Source organism: Halictus rubicundus, chromosome 7 (genome assembly GCF_050948215.1).
Source record: "Halictus rubicundus isolate RS-2024b chromosome 7, iyHalRubi1_principal, whole genome shotgun sequence".
In the NCBI taxonomy this organism is placed as follows: domain Eukaryota; kingdom Metazoa; phylum Arthropoda; class Insecta; order Hymenoptera; family Halictidae; genus Halictus; species Halictus rubicundus.
The window spans coordinates 18,600,196-18,619,995 of record NC_135155.1 but is presented as its reverse complement, the minus strand read 5'-3'; the positions used below and the strand labels follow the sequence as shown (position 1 = coordinate 18,619,995).

The 19,800-nt window shown below is 41.1% G+C and overlaps 1 protein-coding gene across 3 annotated transcripts in view; it reads left to right on the top strand.

Moving 5' to 3' along the window:
- Mamo (zinc finger protein 628-like) overlaps positions 1 to 19,800 on the top strand; it is a 110,187-nt gene that overhangs the window by 41,542 nt on the left and 48,845 nt on the right. For 2 of the 3 annotated variants that reach the window (XM_076790905.1, XM_076790904.1), the window contains exon 3: positions 3,585 to 3,677. In XM_076790905.1, coding sequence (XP_076647020.1) covers positions 3,585 to 3,677 — 93 coding nt within the window. Of the gene's footprint in view, positions 1 to 3,584; positions 3,678 to 8,562; positions 10,559 to 19,800 lie in introns of those variants that run through there. The other variant, XM_076790906.1, reaches the window with a different exon arrangement.

The window sequence follows — 19,800 nt, the reverse complement described above, 5'->3', positions numbered from 1 at the left end:
TCGGTTTCTATAAGGGTTTCGAAGGTAAACGGAAAAATTCCGGTATAACAATGGTACAGTACCATTTTTTACATTTCGGTAAAAATCCCTGCTCTGAACCCTCGCGCGGTGGATAAATTTCTTTTTTTTTTACATAGAGGAAGCGGTGGTAATGCTGTCACCCAGTTTTATATTTCTTCCTAAAATCGGATTCATAGCTTATTTGAATTTTTGCTTAAAATGTACGATCAATCATATAACGGCACACGTTATAAATAAATTTTTTATGAATGGGCTAATTAACTTAAGTTTTTTCGAAAAAAAACAATAGAAGTTGCTTTTTACACCTTTTTTAATTGGACTTTTAACGAAAATTTAAGAAACGTATTTTTCAGATTCAAATAAGTCATATTCTTGCTGAAAATTCCATCGAAATTGCTGTACCCGATTCCTTCCTTTTTCTAAAATTCTAAATTTTTAAACCTACTCTTGAAGGTTTTAAAGGTTACCAAAAAGTCAAAGTTTAGATGGAACGTCTGCAATTCGCTTGGGTCAAAATGGACCCAAATTCCGTCGTCCGAGGGTTAATAGAGAATTTATTGTTTTTACCGGGTGATGTTTTAGTAATCTAGCGGGATGAAACAATTGTTTAAGAGAAAACATCGATTTCTATCGGTTTTATTGGTTTTTTTACTCATTTTTTTTAATTTGAAGTTTTGTACTAATGACAAAACATAGTATTCCATTTAACGCTAATAAAAATAATGTGTTAAATTGCATTGTCTGATATTATCGATAAATCATAATAGATTGTTTTTCGAATGTACTTAGACTGCTAAAATGTCACCGTATGCAGGTTAAAGAACATTTATAATTAAGTATCCTTGTCAAGATTGATGGAGAAAGAAAACGTTCAAGGTAATAGGTGCAAATATATAAAAGTCGATAAAAAATTTAAACGTATTGTTTAAAAGTCATCGTTGTCGTACTTAAATGTCACTACGTACATTTAACTTTACGATATCGTAGCCGATATCGTAACGAATTCCGCGATTTAGAATACTGTGACCTTGAAACGACCATGTACTCAGAAATCTAGATTGATTGAAGGAAACATTAACGCGGGTAATTCGATTTCTCTTCAAGCCATTAACTTTTTATCCACTGTTGGAACGTAAAGAAATAAACAGATTTCTTAATCCCCCCCCCCCCCCACTTCAAGGTAATTTCAATTGAACTTATCTGGATATTAATTATAATGCAGGACAGTTAAAAGTACGTACCATTTGAAACAGCAAAAAGATTGTTTACACGAGTATATAGTAATATATTTCTACGGTCTAATAGTACAACTTTGGTCTTCAACATTTTCTTTCGATTGCAACAAGGATATTTGTTTAAGCGTTCTGTTCCTCGCGCTGATCACAATTTAGAGAACGCGATATTTCGGGGAAAAATTATTTGTTTTTTAGAAAAAGATTTTGTCCAATGTCGACCAACTTTTTGGCGTCGAGATACATTTTCTTCGACGTTTTTAATAAATTAAACGTTTTCTACTTATAGCCGCCGTTTAGATCTACTTTCGATTTATGTAAAGATTTTTTGCGGAAAAAATTCAGCCCATTTTTATAATTTTCATTCTCCCGGTTAGAAACATCGCAACGAATTGTTTACCGTCACTTTTCCGTGTTCCACGATTGTACCATGTCGATCGAAAGTCGAGCAACAAGTAGTCACTTTTGATATTAAAAAATCAGCACGACTTTGTCGTGCACACAATTTTGTCCTTTGAATTTCGCGCTAGTCAGAACTGCGAGAGATTTTTATTATACATTTTACACTTTGTGCTAGAATCATTTCATCGCGCCAGCTTTTATAACGTTTTTCACTTTGCGAGGGAGAAGTGCGGCGAAAGAGTTTCAGTTGCCGTGACTACAATGTCGGTGTAGTTACATTAATAAGCGCCGTTTATATACAAATGCAACAATTCCTCCGTTTGATCTTTTTTTTTTTTCTTTCTCACAATGATTATGGCTAGACCGCCGGGGAACTCTCGATGCTTGTTCTGTTCGCTTTTCCCTCTGAATTCTCGCTCTAAACTCCACTTTCAGAGCCACCCACACAACCGCGAGTACACTCACGGCCACCAGTTGCTCATTCTGGCACACATACGCTTTTCCTAAATAGTAATTTATAAATACACTTTCATCCACCGAGTTTTCTTCCTTGTATCCTCGTTTTTATAGCGTTCGTCCGTTTATTGTAATTCGTGAAATTGTAGACGTTGGAATTATTATTATTTATCAACGTCAGATTTCCTTTTATTTTTTGATCTCAAAATTTCAGAATCGGACTTCAATTTTCACGACGGACATGATTTTCTTTTTTAATTTACCGTGAACGATATCGTTACTAGACTGCGGATTTTCATACAAAATAAAAATTGTTGAAGTTATATATAAATTCGTTTCTTAATCATTTTAAGGAAGGAATTGAAGGAATTAAAATTCTTTAAATGTTTGTACTATTTTGCATTTCTTCAGAAATGCATAAAATCCGCAGTCTACTCGTCACCCACTTTAGGAGTGCATACGTTTCCCCGTCGTGCATTGTAGCTGTCACTAAAACGCATTCAGAGTTGTTATAAAATTAATTTTCAAGAAATTGCACTCAAGATAATCATTTCTATCATCACAAACTGAAGACATTTAGGTTGCCACCTTTAGATGGAGCGCATCAACTTCGAGAGTCGCCATTCGAGTGCAACAGGCCAAAACTATGATGAATAATTTATTTACGGTGCGACATTGTAGCTCGAATTCGGCGCTAGGGGTCTGGCTCGTTATTTCGTCCGAATTTGTTAGTATCGTGTAAAGTACAGTAGTGTGCGGTTATATTTGAATTCTCGCGAACAATCACCTGTCTTGCACCAATGGACGGCCGAGGTACTTCCGGTTAAAATCAATCCACGATGTAAGTCGGATTACTTTCGTCGACTTAAGTGAAACAATTAACACTTTGATCGCCAAACTGGAATCCCCAAAAATTCCATAAAATCAAAGTAAGTTATTTGATGAAATAAAAATTGCAAAAAATTATACTGAGTAATCCACCAACTTTCTTGCATGTTACAGATCCTAATCAAGTTTAGCACACTGAACATATCAACGTAAAAATTCATTTTAAAACCTGCACAAATAAAGTTAAAACAGATTTCATTGACTAACATCGTATTGATTACAAATAAGAATTACAAGTAACACTAATTCTCGTCCGAAGCACGTTGGGATACTAAAGACTTCACATATCGGAGCTACAAATCTTTTCATTCCACGTTCACTTTAACAATAATCTGAATAATCTCATTCTTAATTCTCTATCCTTGCCCGCTAAGATCACTTCCCTCGAAGAATTGTTGAGCCGAGGTTTTGTAAATTTAACCGTACAGATCCGAGTGAGATCGAACCGTGCACTACTGTATTTCCCGGTCTCTATTCGTTCCCATCGATTCTCGAGCGAGATGATTTCGATAACGCCGGCTCGAGAAAAAAGAAGCGTCGGTTATCCAATTATTACTTTGACGTGAGCCCGTTGTTCGTTTCCAGTCATTAAAAAAAGAGATGGACTGGGAAAAGTCGACCGAGGAGCGGAGTGCGAGCAATGAAATATCCACAGACTACAGACTCCCACCAGATCCGGTGAGTTTTTCTCTCTCTTTTCTCCGCTCTATCAAAATTTATACACATTGTACATACATATATATACATATGTATATATGTGTACAATGTGTATAATATATATTTACATATAATATGTATATATGTATAATATATATATGTATTATATACATATATACATATTCCAATTTATTGACTTTTTATTCTCGTACTTTCTCTTTACTCTGCATTTGTATATCGATTACGGTTAATGTCGGTGTACCACCCCCACACCCCACACCCCCGAACGCACTCGACTCATTCGCAATCGGCATTACGGCGGATTGCGGATGAGCCGGCGGAACGGGGGAATAACCGTTGCAAAAAAACAAAAAAAAAAAAAGAAAAAAGGAAAAACAGAAAACGAGGCGGCGAAACTCGTTCGATTTCGATTCGCGCCTCTGGTCGTACGGCAACGTAACGTAACGTAACGTAACGTAACGTAACGTGACGCAACGTAACGCGACGTAACGTAACAGATACGTGTGCAAGGTTACGAGGAGAATCGTTCGTTCGTTGACGCGTTCGTTTCGCGTTTCCACACTCGTTCAGACCGAACGGCCGTCAACAACAAGGAAACAACACGTCTCCGAGAGGAACGTTTCGAGAGAAAAAAAAAAAGAAAAAAAAAGAAAACACGATCCATTTTATATCTATCTATCTATTTATATATATCTGTCTATTTTCGCTTGTCTGTCTATCCCTTGCGCTTATCGATAGACAGGCATACGTTACATTAATTATAAATATATATATATATATTTCGAGTTCACTTTGCATGTGGGTCTATTGCATGCGTGCCCAAAGTGCTTTGCTGTTTGCTGCTCTCCCCGCTAATTTTGGAAAGTGATCGTGTCATTAACAGAATCGCCAGACCGCCCTAACCGAGAGAGGAAAATATGTGTGATCGGAGGCTCGCGACGACAGAAAGGGAGAGAGAGAGAGTGAGAGAGAGAGAGAGAGAGAGATTTATATGTATATGTGTATGTACACACGTATATCGCGCTGCCGTGCACGAGTATCCCGACGATCGCCGACTCCTCGAAAAGTCCACAATTTCCACAAAACTGTAGTTGTAGCCACAAAAATGTTAGTTGTAGCCACTCAAATCTTTCGGATGTTTCACTGTGCCGCGGGGTCTTTGGTTAATTAGAAACAGGGACGAGCTGATCCAGCGTTAAAGACAGCAATAGTTCAAGGATCGGTAGCATCTATTTCGAAACTCTCGTCAACACGGAACAACAGTCTTTCAGTTCACCGAATTCGATCTGCCGGTTCTATAAAACCGCAGCATAAGATAAGCGGTGGTTAGAGAATCGTGCGAACGTTCGAATACTTCTGAACGGCAGTCCATACAGTCTATATATTTACATATATATGTGTATATGTATCACACACGATCCCCCCCGCCCCCTCTTTGAAGCAGTAGGATAGATCGCTTTGAAGAAACGGTATATATCGGCGCAGCGGTAACTTCGTTCTGTCGATAGATTAACGCACCCCCCGACGAAACTCGTGAGCAAAGTCTCCTCGAAGACGAATCATCCCTTGCGCGGTAGACGATTTGCCACGGATCATTTCCGCCCAAAATTCTCCGGAGAGTCGACGACGACGACGCGGCGCAGGAGACAAAACAATGACTGATCTCGAATAAGACAAACGTAAATTCCAGTTGGCAGCTTGCCGATCTAGCTTCTGCGACCCCGTGAATGGATTCTCGTCGGAACGCGCTGCGCAGGAGATCAATCGTGCATGCCGTCTCTACTTTGACGAACGTATTATCTCTTCTTTTCCGAACTAATTCACTTCTCCACTAAACCGTATATGCGTCCTCTCCTCTCTCTCTCTCTCTCTCTCTCTCTCTCTCTCTCTCTCTCTCTCTCTCTCTCTCTCTCTCTCTTGGCTCTTTCCTGTACTTCTCGCCCCTTCAATAATCGCCCAAGTCAACACTCCCTGCGCCTTTTTCTGAATATTATGCGACCCTTCAACCCGTCTCTCTCTCTCTCTCTCTCTCTCTCTCTCTCTCTCTCTCTCTCTCTCTCTCTCTCTCTCTCTCTCTCTCTCTCTCTCGATCCTCGCCTCCGTACACTCGAGTTTGTCCAGTTGATCCCCCCGACGCCGCTTCCCATCGATTTTCCTCCAGTTCAGAAACAACAAAGCGTTCCGCGTCGAAACAGTGAATCCTGCGTCCCCCCGTTCTCCGATCGCATCCTGGTGCTTCGAAGGGCTTCGAAGATCTTCCTCCCCACGATCTCGCACCTCGGATCATAGCCGAGCGATCTTTCGAACCCTCGAACCCCTGAGATCGAACCCTCGAAGTCGAGAGATCGACGGAAGGAACCGGCGAACAACAACGATCCCGATTCATGATCCCATCCTGCCAGCCTGTCTTGCTAGCTCACTGTCAAGAAGTTGACCTTCGTTTTTGGCCATGGTTGTTTTTTACTACATTTTTATATATATATATATAAATATATAAATACGTAAATACATGTATGTATATGTTGATATGTATGCGTAAGGGGGCGCCGTCGCCGAGACGTTCGAATCGAAGATCACTGTGATCCTGGACACCGGAAGATCATTTTCACGGATTTCCATTTTTTAGTAACGTTGCGCGAAGCGGGTTCAGAGTGGGATAGTGATTTTGTTTTTGGGAAGAACAATTTGCGAGAAGTGGACTAATATCGTGGTGCGCGGAGACTACGAATCGGTATTAAATTCTGGAATTTTGGAAATTTTGGAAATTCGGTATCTTCGTCTCTCCTACGTCTTTGAAATGTCTTTTCGAAACGCGATGTAGTCGTAACAGTTTTATTCGAAGTAGCTGTTTCAGAAGAATTTTAAATAAATGGGGATTTTGACGTTTTTTCACTGGGAAAAAGATTGTTTATGGATTATCGACACCATCAGATCCATTTTCGATTCAAACGTCGAACGGCTCGCGCGCCCTACACACGTACGTGCACATACGTACGATATGCATACATGTGACAATGGTAATATACATCACATATGTACGTATATATATATATATGTATATATACACATATATATTTATATATATATATATATATATATATAGAGAGAGATTACTACTTGACATACATATATATATACATATATATATATATAGCGTTATACATATTGCAGATTATATTGACATTCATTATTACCATTTGTTACTTTGTAATATTTGTATTTCGATTTTATCGTTTTCTTTGGTTGGTTGCAATGCCTTTTGCTATCGGCGAATCAATTTTTGCACCGCGACGATTCTCGGCCGCTGTTTTACCATACGTAAATATACATATACCGGTACAGAACAACAACAAAAAAAAAAGATAAACAATAAACAGAGAAGAACAAAGCAAAAAAAAAATAGAGTAACATGTTACCAAAAAAAAAAAAAAAGAACAAGGGAGGAGGGGTACGAGGGATGCGGGTGGGTTGTTGTCGTTGTTCTTGAGCGAGGCTGTGGGGGTTGCTGTGGGCCTGTACATGTGTCACTTGCTATCCAAAAAGAAAAAGAAAAAAAGACCGATTACATGATATTATACGTATGTATATATATATATATATATATATATATATATATATATATATAGACACGTACGACGACGCTTGTGCGTGTTTATATATACGATGAATACACACACTCAGACAAAACCTCCTTGTCATACATGTTTTTTACCTGGGGTGCGCGTCGTGCCAAACAAAAATGAGCGTCAACTTCTTGTGCTACCGTCTTACATGCCGTCGAGAGGAGTATATCACTTACTCGTCAGGTCAGGGACTTCTCTTTTCCAACCGATAACGAGAGGAGCTCATGAGTCAGAGGATGAAAGAAAGAGAGAAAGAGAGAGAAAGAGAGCGAGAGAAAGAGAGAAAGAGAGAGAGAGAGAAAGAATAGAGAGAGAGAGAGAGAGAGAGAGAGAGAAAGAGACAGACAGACAGATTCTCACATACATGTATCGTGATATCCGAAAACCGCGCTTCTAACAATAGCAGACAGGACAGGCCTCGTAGCCTCACCTGTTCGTTTTTATTTACATTGTTTTTTTTTTCTTTTCTTTGTTTCCTTCAATCGACAAACTCTATATAGCCGCGATAGCGATAGATAGAAAGAGAGAATGAGAGAATGAGAGGAACAGTAGCCCGAAAACGCTGAGCTGAGAGACAGGAAACGCGGAACGCATTAAAGAACGTAGAGAGAGAGAGAGAGAGAGAGAGAGAGAATTTTCTTTTTGTTTTTTCTCGACTAAGAAGCGCCGATGTGTGCCGATTGAAGCCCGGCGCGTCGCGTACATAGATCTCGCGCGCACGTCCATGTGCGCGCGACGCGTGTGTGTGCGCTGCGCGTCGGGTAGCGTGTCAGAACGAGCGAGTTTCCGCGGCCGGAAAAAGTATCGTAGCGTACACGTATCCGTAAGAGAAAGAAAGAGAGTGAAAGAGCGTAAGAGACAAAGAGAGAAAGAGAGAGAGAGAGAGAGAGAGAGAGAGAGAGAGAGAGAGAAAGTGAGGAAGAGATATATCTATTCTGCTTGATACGATCACTTGAACAGTAAACGCACTTTGCGAAAGAGCAAAGAGATTGCAAAAGGCAACGTGTCACAGATAGAAAGATAGATAGATAGATGTGTAAACGAGGACTAACGAAACGAAAAAAAATCCGTAGATACAAGGGTGAGAGTGAGTGAAAAGAGAGAGAGAGAGAGTGAAAGAGCAAGAGAGAGAGAGAGAGAGAGAGAGAGAGAGAGAGAGAGAGAGAGAGAGAGAGAGAGAGAGGAAGGAAGTGTTAATTGCGAGGTAAAGGACGAGCTAAAGGGAAGACAAGAAGTTGATGTTCTTGTTTGTTTGGTTGCAGGAGTTGATGGGTGTGGATGAGCGGGTGTTTGCGTGCATGTACTGCGGTGCCCCGTTCCTCCACCAGAGCAAGCTGGCGCGGCACATCCTCTCGCACAGCCTCGAGTCGCTCAAGTACCGTGAGCAGGCGGCCCACCTGCAGCTGCAGGCTCAGCTGGGTCTCGAGCCCGGTATGCACCTGCCGCCGGAGGCCCACTACCCCGCAGCAGGTACGATCGAGCCAGTGGACCTGGAGCTCGCGGCCCACTCGGACCCGACCTCCGGCGTCGTCCTCTGCAAGTTCTGCGGCAAGTCATTCCCGGACGTCGGCTCGCTGATCGCTCACCTACCGGCGCACACCGGTGACCGGCCGTTCAAGTGCGAGTTCTGTGGCAAGGCGTTCAAGCTCCGCCATCACATGAAGGACCATTCCCGCGTGCACACCGGCGAGCGACCGTTCCGTTGTACGCTGTGCGGCAAAACCTTCTCGAGGTCGACGATATTGAAGTCCCACGAAAAGACACATTATCCGAAGTATGTGCGCAAGTTCCTGTCCCCGAGTCCCGTGAACCCCTCCGAGGAAGAGGCCCCGCCGCCACCGCCGCCGCATCATTGAGTTCTTCGCCTTAGCCCGTGCAACAAGAACCGCCACGTTTATCGCCGCCGGGGGAAAAGCCGCAGCCGCAGCCGCAGCCGCAGTCGCAGCCGCAGACGCCGCCACCACCGCCGCCGAATACACCTCCTTCGTCGTTACCGTTTCCCTTTGTCCGTTGTCGTTCCGTCGTCATCGATCGCCGAGAACAACCACCGTCCGGCAACGAGGATCGAGCGTCCGGATCGCTGCCGGAGGATCGATGTCGCGACACGACCGGCCACGGACCAGGGAAAACGGAGCACGGACACGAGCAGTTTTAGCAGTGCCTCATTCACCGTTGCTCCTTGTTTCTCGGATTTCTTTGATCTTCACCCGCTACCAACATTCTCCCCTCCATCCGTCATCAACGTATCATCCCCGATCATCTTAGACCTCCTCTTGCTCCCCATCCTAGTCTGTTGCTTTCGACGGATCCATCTCGCCCAGGATTCTCACCTCTACTTATCATCATCATCATCATCATCATCATCATCATCATCATCGTCATCGTCGTCATCATCATAGTATACTCCTTTCTCGTTCGACGTCCCCACGAAGGGTGTATACCACGCGTCAATCGATCTCGCTGAGCGACGAGGCGAAAGACCGGCGGTGTTTCTAGTTAGTCCTGTGATTTTGGTTAGGATGGTTGGTAAAACGCGTGTTCAGAGGGAGGGACACGTTAAAACGAGCTCCCTCGGTTAATCAGTGCTTTAAGACGAAACGTTTAGCTTATATATACATATATATATTATATACATGTATATATATATATCGATAAATTATTGAAGGTATATATATATATATACATATATATATATGCGAAAGAGGGAGAGAGTGAGAGAGAGAGTGAGAAAGACCGAGAGAAAGAGAGAGAGAGAGAAAGAGTGTATGTGTGCGTGCGAGTGAGAGAAACTGAGCGAGATTGCGTGTACGAAAGAGAGAGAGAGAGAGAAAGAGATTGAGACAGAGAGAGAGAGAGAGATAGAGAGAGAGAGAGTTAGAGTGAAAGTGTGTGTGCATGTGCGTGCCTGTATACGAGGGAGAGTGAGGGGATGCAAGCGAGAACGAAGACGACGGAAGAAGATGAAGAAGGAGAAGAAGAGGAGGAGTTACGGAAGAGGATGATTGAAGATCGGGGTTTTTAAGTAACGGGGACGAATGGGAAAATATGGAAAAGGGCAACAAAAAAAAAAAAGAGGGAAAAGAAATTTTGAGCCGCCACGGTTGGTGCTTTTAAGAGATTTTGATAAAATGCTGTGAATATTATATTGATTACGATTAACTATAAACTATTGTAATAATGTAATGACGTTGTACGATGTACGATGTGACTATTGTTGATACGATTGAGAATATTTTATACAGTTGACAAGGGAAGGGGATCTGGGGTTCGCGCGCCGATGATTACGATTATAGTTGACTGGTGGAAAACACGGCGAACGGGGGGGGAGGGGAGGGGGTTAACGGGGTTTCTAGAGGGGTACGTCCACATTGAAAGAAATTCGATTGACGGTAGCGCGTTCGTGGACGTGGTTCAATGACGTAATGGAAATTAAGCGCGGCGCGGGGGCCGGGCTAATTAAGTTGTTACGAGTGCGCCGGCATCGATGGCTTCTCGAACGACCGTGCGGGTCTCGTCCTACGTTCGTGTCGTTGTGTTCATCTCTTCAGGGTAGTTTTCGTCTTTGCCCGATTCTTTACCGTGCAGGACCGTCAACGGCAAACCGTATTCATGCTACCAGCGATTTCTGGATTATCCCCTCGGCCACTAATTAGTCGTGCTGTTGCAAAGCTCCGTTCGCGGGTAAATTATTTCGCGGGTTCATCTCGCCGCGGTAATTATTATATATCACGGGCAAAGCCTCGAATCAAACGAAAATATTTTCCGGCCGAAATTCCGTGTAATTGCTCGATACGAATCGGCGGTTGCTTATCGCCTCGTAATTAGACTGCGGATCTTCGCGTGGGATTTACAAGAAAGTTACGATTAATTGCATTTTATGTTTTATCACGCTTTTGATGCGAATGCGCAAATATGTCCGTGGTCTACTCGTAATATTTGGCGAACGTGTTTTCCCTTCTACGGTGCAACGCGTTTCTGCAATGTTTATCTTAATCTCTGTTCGACGTTTTTCTTCGATCCATAAATCTCACTATAAAACAGTAAACACGTAAGACACGTTCGCTGCCAATGTCCAGATCGAGATTTGTTATGTGCGACTTCAAGATGGTTCGATCATTTTATGAATATTCAACCGGCAGTAAAATACAGAGTTCATTCGATTTCGATCTTTGTTGATACAAAATAAAATCAATTTTATCGTGATGATGCTTAGAAGATTATTAGCTCCCCTTCGTGACATTTTCGTGTTTCGCGAAGAGGATGTGTCGCGTGTCATGAATTACCGTGACTACGCGAAAGCTTTTTAAAAAATCGAAATTGAATTTGTTATAAGTAGACTACGGATTTTTATGTGGATTCGATTATACTTCCAGAAAGACGAGAATCTCGTTAGACTTTCTCGGAAGAGGTCGAGAAGAGTTTGATAAAATTGAAAATTACACGAATGCATAAAAGCCGCAGTCTAGTTGCAAGTGATCCGTGAAACAGGAGATAATATCGAAACGGCTGCCATGATTTCGATAATTTCAACATATCGAAGATGAAATAACGTGCTACGAAATTCGAATGAAAAGTTTTTCGAACGCAATTGTGATACCAGCGAACGCATACATACCGAAATCACATGTCAGCTTTGAGGTGAATCGATCGATTATTTATTGGACATCGTGGCAGCCAATTTAATGAACAACATTTTAACGAGTACACGTTTAATTTCGTCAATGTGTCGAATTCGGTGGAGCCATTTTCAGAACACCGTTTAAAAACCCTACAGTCAAACCTTGTAACAATCGACATTTTTTAAACCTCGTGCGCTCCTCAGAAATAATTGCACAAATGGTCTGCACCCATTTTCATTTAATACTTTACGATTCATTTATAATTTTTCGATTTTAACCCTCGCCTTGTAAAATCGATTCAGTGGCGAAAATTTCGAGCACAATCTATTAAATATCAAATTCTATTTCTACGTCATCGATATTTAGTTGGTAAAGAAAATATACGGTAGATACTAATTTTCTTTTCCTCGTAGAAAATTACGAACGACAACAGCATTTTAATCACCTGGAAAATTACTTAAAAAGGGTTACATTATGGCGTCAAACTATCGATCAAATGGGTAAACTATGGCGCTGAGGAACGTACGAGAGTTAAACTTTCGAATATTCCCTCTATACAGGGTGTTTTCTATTAATTTTACAGAAAGAAGTAAGTCGACGGTAAAAAATGAATTGCTCCAAAAACAGATTTTAATATTCTCGGACGGACAAATTTTATTATTCTCCGACAAGAAAATGGTATTCCACTCTTTTCAAATTTCTATTACAGGTTCGGGTAGAAAGGCAGTGAAATCAGTATTTTCTTTTCTCCGCAATTCCTGCCAATCAGAATTTTCTGAAGCTTTTGAAAAAGTCATTTTCGATACGAATTACGGTCGTTCACCGGACAGGTCGGACCACCAGATCGGAAACAGCCTGTATAGTGTCGCGGCCGGAAGACGGCGTGCAGAAATATTTTCGAAATCGCACGAGTCCTTTGATGCTCGGCCGTCAGTCTTTGCCCAATTCCCATCACGCTGTCAACGCAAACACGGTATCGGGAAGCGCGTGTCGTGCACGCTGGATCGCATCATGGACAGCTACCGGACATGTCCGAGGACGTGTTTGACGATGTCGCGGTGGACCGCTCGCGCGCAGTGCAATAACTAAACCGAGACGCGATTCTCTCCTCTAGCCAAATTGTTTTAATTTATCTGTATTAAGGTCGGGTGGGACCGTCCTATTCTTTATTTATTTATATTCCTTGTGTCGTACAAGCGTGTACACGGCGTAACACAGGAAACAGTAGCCAGTAAAAAGAAAGAAAGAAAGAAAAAAGCAGGGAGTCGATCGATCTTCGTTCCATCTGCACCGGAACTCCGTGCAATGTCCGGTCCTTTCGACGAGAAACGAGGACGAGCTTCTTCTTTCCCCTTCTTACAAGGTCTGTTAACATTTTTGGTAGAACACCTAACGCTGCGCGGACACTTTACAAGCTTCACTATCGAGAGACTGTCGCAATAATGTTCGCTCACTTTTAAAACGTAACTTTCTTCGCATTGCACCGAACGATTTTAATTGCTTCGAGATGTTAAAGGAATAGCTTCCTGGCTGGCGTGAATAAATTTTTGGGAAAATTGCAATCGGTCGGAATCGCGGGGAAAATTTTAAAGTTTGCTTTTTCCAAGCTTTTTGTGCGAGTCTGTATCGGTTTAAAAGAATACGGTTTGTAAAAGGTCCGATTTTCTCCGGAATTCTGACCGATTGCAATCTTTTTAATTGTTTCGAGATGTTAAAGGAATATCTTCCGGACCCACGTGAACAAATTTTTGGGAAAATTGCAATCGGTCGGAATCGCGGGGAAAATTTTATAATTTGCTTTTTACAAGCTTTTTATGCGATCCTGCATCGGTTTAAAAAAATACGGTTTGTAAAAGGTCCGATTTTCTCCGGAATTCTGACCATCCTGCAATTTTTTCAAAAAGTGTTTCTATTCCAACATCTCGAGAAGATTGAAGTTGTTTGGTCCGAAAGAAAGTTGTCGTTTTTTGAAGTGTCTGAATATTAGACTTGAAGACCACTTAGCTGTCACGGTAGAGCCTCGCTCGTTGTTCGAAAACACAAAAATTGCGCACGAGGTGGCCAATCATAGTGATTCGTAGAACTTCTTCACGAGTTGTAGTACCTTGAACAACAGTTCGGTGGTGGGGGCGCAAGTGCGCAACGAACGAGGTTGCAACTACCGAGGCACTACTGTACTTGCGTTTCAGAGACTGAAATCCTCGACATTAATCCATTCGGCCGACTGGACTTTGGAAGTATGATCTGTGATTTAGGTGAAAAATCGGCGAATTGAATAAGTTTAACAGATCTGATGAATAGTTTTCGTTTTGGTGCTAAAACAAATTGACGCCAGCTGACACGTAGCTTAATCCGTTCGACCGACGCGGCAAGCTAAACTTTTACTTTTTGTTTTAGGAGTACGTTGTACCTAGAAGTTAGACTTACACTTCGTGGATCGGATACCTGTAGTTGTTTATTCCTGTGGCAACATTGTTCAACTTACGCGGATCTAGATTCCGGCAATAACAGTGCAATTTAACTCTTAGCTTATTCGTAGGTCGCGTAGTACTTGTAATTTGTAATTTAATGCATTGATTGCCACTTGTAACGTCGCCTTACTGGTTTATTTATGAAGTTCGAAAAGGAGCGAGCTTGTACTTATTCGCGATGGTCAGTTTGCCCAAAAATTTGGAACTCCTGTCTTTGTTAATTATACCTGTGCGTAGAACCTGATTTTAGCGTTACATTCTTTTCAATAGAATACTAAATGGTCCCCGACAAATTCCAAAGGTTACGATTAAAATTTTAAACGGATGAAACTCAACATGGACTTTCAAAGAAATTGAAAATTGATGTGATACGTAAAAATCTGTAAATCGTTCTTGCTTGTAAATCTGTGTCTTAATTGAATCATAATTGAGTAAGTTAAACATAAATAAACTTCTTAAATTCTAATGATCATTCTGATTGAATCGTTCAAACCAATAAAAAATTATGAAAATTTAATAATAATAATTTGATTGCAGTCGATACTTTTGCGTGAAAGCTTTTAGAGTTTTTACGGATATATTTAATATTTAACATTAGACATTTTTGTTTCGTTTATGTGTCACTTTTCTGGCAAATTGACCATGTAACAAATATATATGTAAATAGTAATTGAACGTCGGGTCGGGACTGGATGGAGTCCGGCTACAACATTCAAGTTTTGACAATGTTAGAATAATTCTGATACTGATCCATGTTTGCAGGGACACGGTTCGATGTGGCAGTGAATGTGCTAACAGTTTTGATTCCTTTTTGTTTTTTTTTTTTGTTTTTGTAGATGTTAGAATGGTATCCGTCCATAGTGCGAGTAAAAAGAGATGACGAAATGGGTTCGGAAGTTGAGTAGAACGGAGCCAACCAAGTGTGGTAGCGAAACAGTTCGTTTTTGCTCGGTGTTCGCGGTTTCTTCTGTTGTAGGCTGCTATTCGGATGCGTTGATCGGCAAACGAAATGTCGACGGTGTTTTATACGGTCAACGAAAACCGTTCAAGGAACAGGAAGCTCGCGTTTACTTTCGAAAACGAGGATTCGACGGAGTCCTGCTCACAGGACATTCCGTTCCTAATCGCGGTGTCGATCCGTCAAAGATTCAGCGAGGTATGACACGCAAAAGATTGTTTATTACGTAGAATTTCGGGACCCTTCCAGGTTCGCGTGGTGTTTAGAACGGAGGTCGGAAATAACAATTTTTTACAAATTTTTCGGTGTCAAGGAGTCAAAATTAATCTCTATTGAAGTGGAAGCCAGTTATCAGTCAGTCTCAAAGTCTCAAAAATTGAAGGGATTAACCTTTACGAAAGATTAAAATTTGTTTAGCTACTGGTAACTATTATTTATGACGAAAATTTAATTTTAAAATTAATTTTTATTTTTAATTTTTCGGAGTCAAGGAGTCAAAATTAATTTTCATTGAAGTGGAAGCCAGTTATCAGTCAGTCTCAAAGTCTCAAAAATTCAAGGGATTAACCTTTACGAAAGATTAAAATTTGTTTAGCTACTGGTAACTATTATTTATGACGAAAATTTAATTTTAAAATTAAATTAATTTTAAAATTGAATTTCCATCATTTATAATGGTTGCTCACAACATAAATACTTTAAGTCATGTTTTCAACTCGTACACCGTAACTTTAAAATTTTTGTTGCAATATCTGATCATCAACAATTTCTCACCGAATAACTGCGGAAATGCGAATAGATTACTCGATTGTGAACCTGTTACAATATTTTACATCGCCCGGTAAAAAGCTTGACGATCAGCAAATTTGGAATGACGAAGACGCAGCTTTGTCTTTCATATGAAACATATTTTTTAGGAGTTCTCAGACTATTATTTAAATGCGACGTGCAACGCAAATGTTACCGATGTTCATTAGTATGAATAGCTATTTTGGTCCCGTGAACCTAGTGTTAACAACGTACTAAATAATTTGAAATCCATTCAGTACAGTGTTTTCTCTATATATGTCGTCCAGGCCTGTACGATAAACGTCGCGGAATTATCTATGTACGTTGCAAGTATACCGATTTAGCATGTCTCGGATTACCATTACTGAGACATTTGCTTTCCGTTGAATTAAATACATTTAGTTAAAAACAAATTTAAAGTTAAATAAATTTAGTCTGAAATTAACAAAAATACAGCATACCAATGCATCTGCACTAACGAGGAAGATCGTAGCATCGTCCACATGGATAATTATTTCTTTTCGATCCGTGTCGATAAGATCGCAAATCGGCGTGATCGCGCTTGTCGTATCGTGATGATCGTGATCATCGAGATGATCGTGGAAATTGAAGATTCTATAGATGCACATACGCGCACGGTGTCTGGTCATTTTCCTCGTTGTGGAAACGCGGCGGAAGGGAATCCTTGCGTAAACACGATAAGAGAAGCACATAGACAGCGGTTGCGTTTAACATTTTATCTAATAATTTTTACATTTAATTACACACTACGGCGCATCGCGTTGCCGCGCTATCAAGCGGATCCGTTTTTGCGAAACGGAAAGTCTTTAACGTTTTACCAAGTATACCTGCATTAGATATACGTCGCCAGTTTCGACCGTTTACAATAGATAAATCGAAACGGCACCGCGGTTTTCGTATTTTAAAAGACCGCCCGATGCATCGCTTCGTTCCCGGCTATCTAAATTACAGACTATTCCCGTTGATAGTAATCGTTACTTTGCATTCTCGTTAACGGGATATTTATGCCAAAAACTGGCTCGTCAAACGTACTATGGAAAAACTGCCGCGAGTGTAATTTGAAATAGTGGAAGGATCGAAAGAATTGAGAATATTACTAAGTTAACGAAACTAGGAAACACGGAAATAAGTTTTTACTTTGCATAAAGATCCGACGCGACGGTCCAATTGTTACAGAATTTATGAACATTTTTGAACATTTATAGCGTCGCGAAGTGAACATACCTCGATGCGACCTTTTTCGTCATTTGTCCAATCTGCATAAAGTTTCACGAGCAAGTAATAATGATGGAGAAGCACGCACGTTACTCGAGCCTCGAAACAAATTTCAGATAATTCTAGCTATTGGAAACAAACAAACTCGGAAGCACATTCCATCGTATGAAAATAACCTTAAGGAACATTTACGAGGGCATCGGAGATAGAACAGATTGTTTCTCGAGTAATGGGCAAAATGTTGTGCATCAGTAGTATTTTTTGGCTTTCCTTTCGACAGCAGAGGACAATAAGAAAGTTCCGATAGTGAAAAGTCAGAGAATCACGTATCCATTTGTACTCTAATTTCGTTCACCTGTCTGCAACGCGCAATCGCAGTTTTCAGATCGTAATCATTCGGTAGACAAAAGAATAGCAATGTTTCGTATGAATTTCAAATTTCTCGAAAACTTCCAGTTGCTCCTATTAACAGTTTTAATTGATTACATTAGCTCGCAGAAAGATCGGAACAGAGTTATCGGCTACACAATCGAGCATATTTATTGGGAACTTTTTAATGAAATATGAAGGAGAAAACGTCCATACATAAATTCATGCTTCTCAGTGAAATTAATAAGTTAACATTCTGTCCCGTAATTACTGGCAATATTCGATAGATAAAACTCGATGTTGCGTTCCCTCAGTACAGTTTTTAGGTTAAACACAGTTTCAGAAAATGATCCATTTTAGGTTTGTCGAAGAGTTTAGAGTCAAAGAAGTTTCCGTGGCTTTACAATTCCAATGCGGTAGCATAAATCTTTGAGGATCTTTGTGGAAAATAAAAGTTTTCTGTTTAATTCTTTAACAATCCCAATAGGTCGAAAATAATACATCGGTACTCTTCGATTCTTTGTACTTTTCAACTTTTCTGTTCGTCGACATTTCTGATGTCAAAACATTTCCCAAACAAAAATTCCACAGTTCAGGTTTTAAGGAGAACCCATTAAAAACTACTATTACATTTTGTCGCGATCGGAAAAGAATTTCTCTTTAAATTCGCAGTCTACTAATGAGCGATATCGTGAGTCCTCAAATTAATTGGAAACTGCTCCTCGAACTGCTAGAACGGCGTTGCGGGGCAACGGTGCGTTCGCGAAACTTTCACGGGTGAACTTTTCGCAATTAGCATGAACCAGTCGAACAGTTTCGGACGGTAATCTTTTCTCCTGAACGCCTTGTACATTTAGTTGCCGGTTGCATTCCAGCACCGTCTCGGGAGAAACCCCGGCGAGCGGAGCCGCTTGAAATCGATCGATCTCTGAAATATTCATCGTGTTCCATGCGGAGGCCCCTGGCTGCACCGAAGGAATTGGCCACGAGACCTCGCGCCTTTATCGATTAATCGATAGGCGAACCCATCGCGCACGATTTCGGCCTCGTCTACGACGAAACGTGAATATTAATCTGCCGCCTTCGCCCTAGAAAACGGACGTGGACGCCACGGCTCGAAACCGTTTCCCCGTTCGATCCTTCTCTCCCCCAGTGTCCTTCGATTCTCCTTCCCCGTCCTTTATTTCTCTTTTATTCGAGGCTCGGAGTCCCGAGCAATCCGCCAGACTCGATTCCAGAAAGGATTAGCGAAGTTCGCGAACCCGAACTTCGCTGCAATTCGCTCTTCCGCTTTTACGACCGCTTTGCCAGGAGATCTTATTCTTTTTTTCTTTTTTTTTTTTTGTCGACATCCTCATTCGCCTTTTCCAATCCTGCCTTAATTTTAATCAGGTTCGAGCACCGACGCCGCGACGACTCTTCGACGGCTGACGTATCCTGTTGCGATCCCTTCTTCATTCGAATCGTCGGAGTCTTCTACGTACAGCAGCGGACAATTAACTCCTTGCACACTACTCATTTACGATTAAAGTGATCAACGCTTCTTTGTAGTTCATAATGTCCTAGAAGAAGGGAGAATTTATATATATATAATAGCAAACCCTGTTCGGAATCTTCATCACGAGTCTGACTCTCAGTTCGTTGACACTAAACCGAGACTGACCGAGAGTCTAACCGAGACCCAAAAATAATGTTATATGTTGCCTTATAAAAATGTCGAGATCGAATTTATTTGGACTTTGTGCGGTTCGCGTTATAATTTAATTTGATCGTTTTCCACGAAAGCATCTCTATAATTTCAATAGTCGCGAAATATAAAATTTCGAGTGAAAGTTGTCGTGGAGTTTCGGAGGGCGACGCAGCCACTTTACATTGATTTTGGGGAATAAAAATTATTTTATTCTCCATCGATGCGTATTTATAGCGTCGGATGCTAATAGGATGTTCTAATCAGGAACATTGGAATTGAATTGTAAGGCGAGGGGTTAAGCGTTCGCTCTTTTGCACGCTTAAGTGTCCGCCCAATTCCGAAAGAATGGGACGTGGAACAGAGCTTTG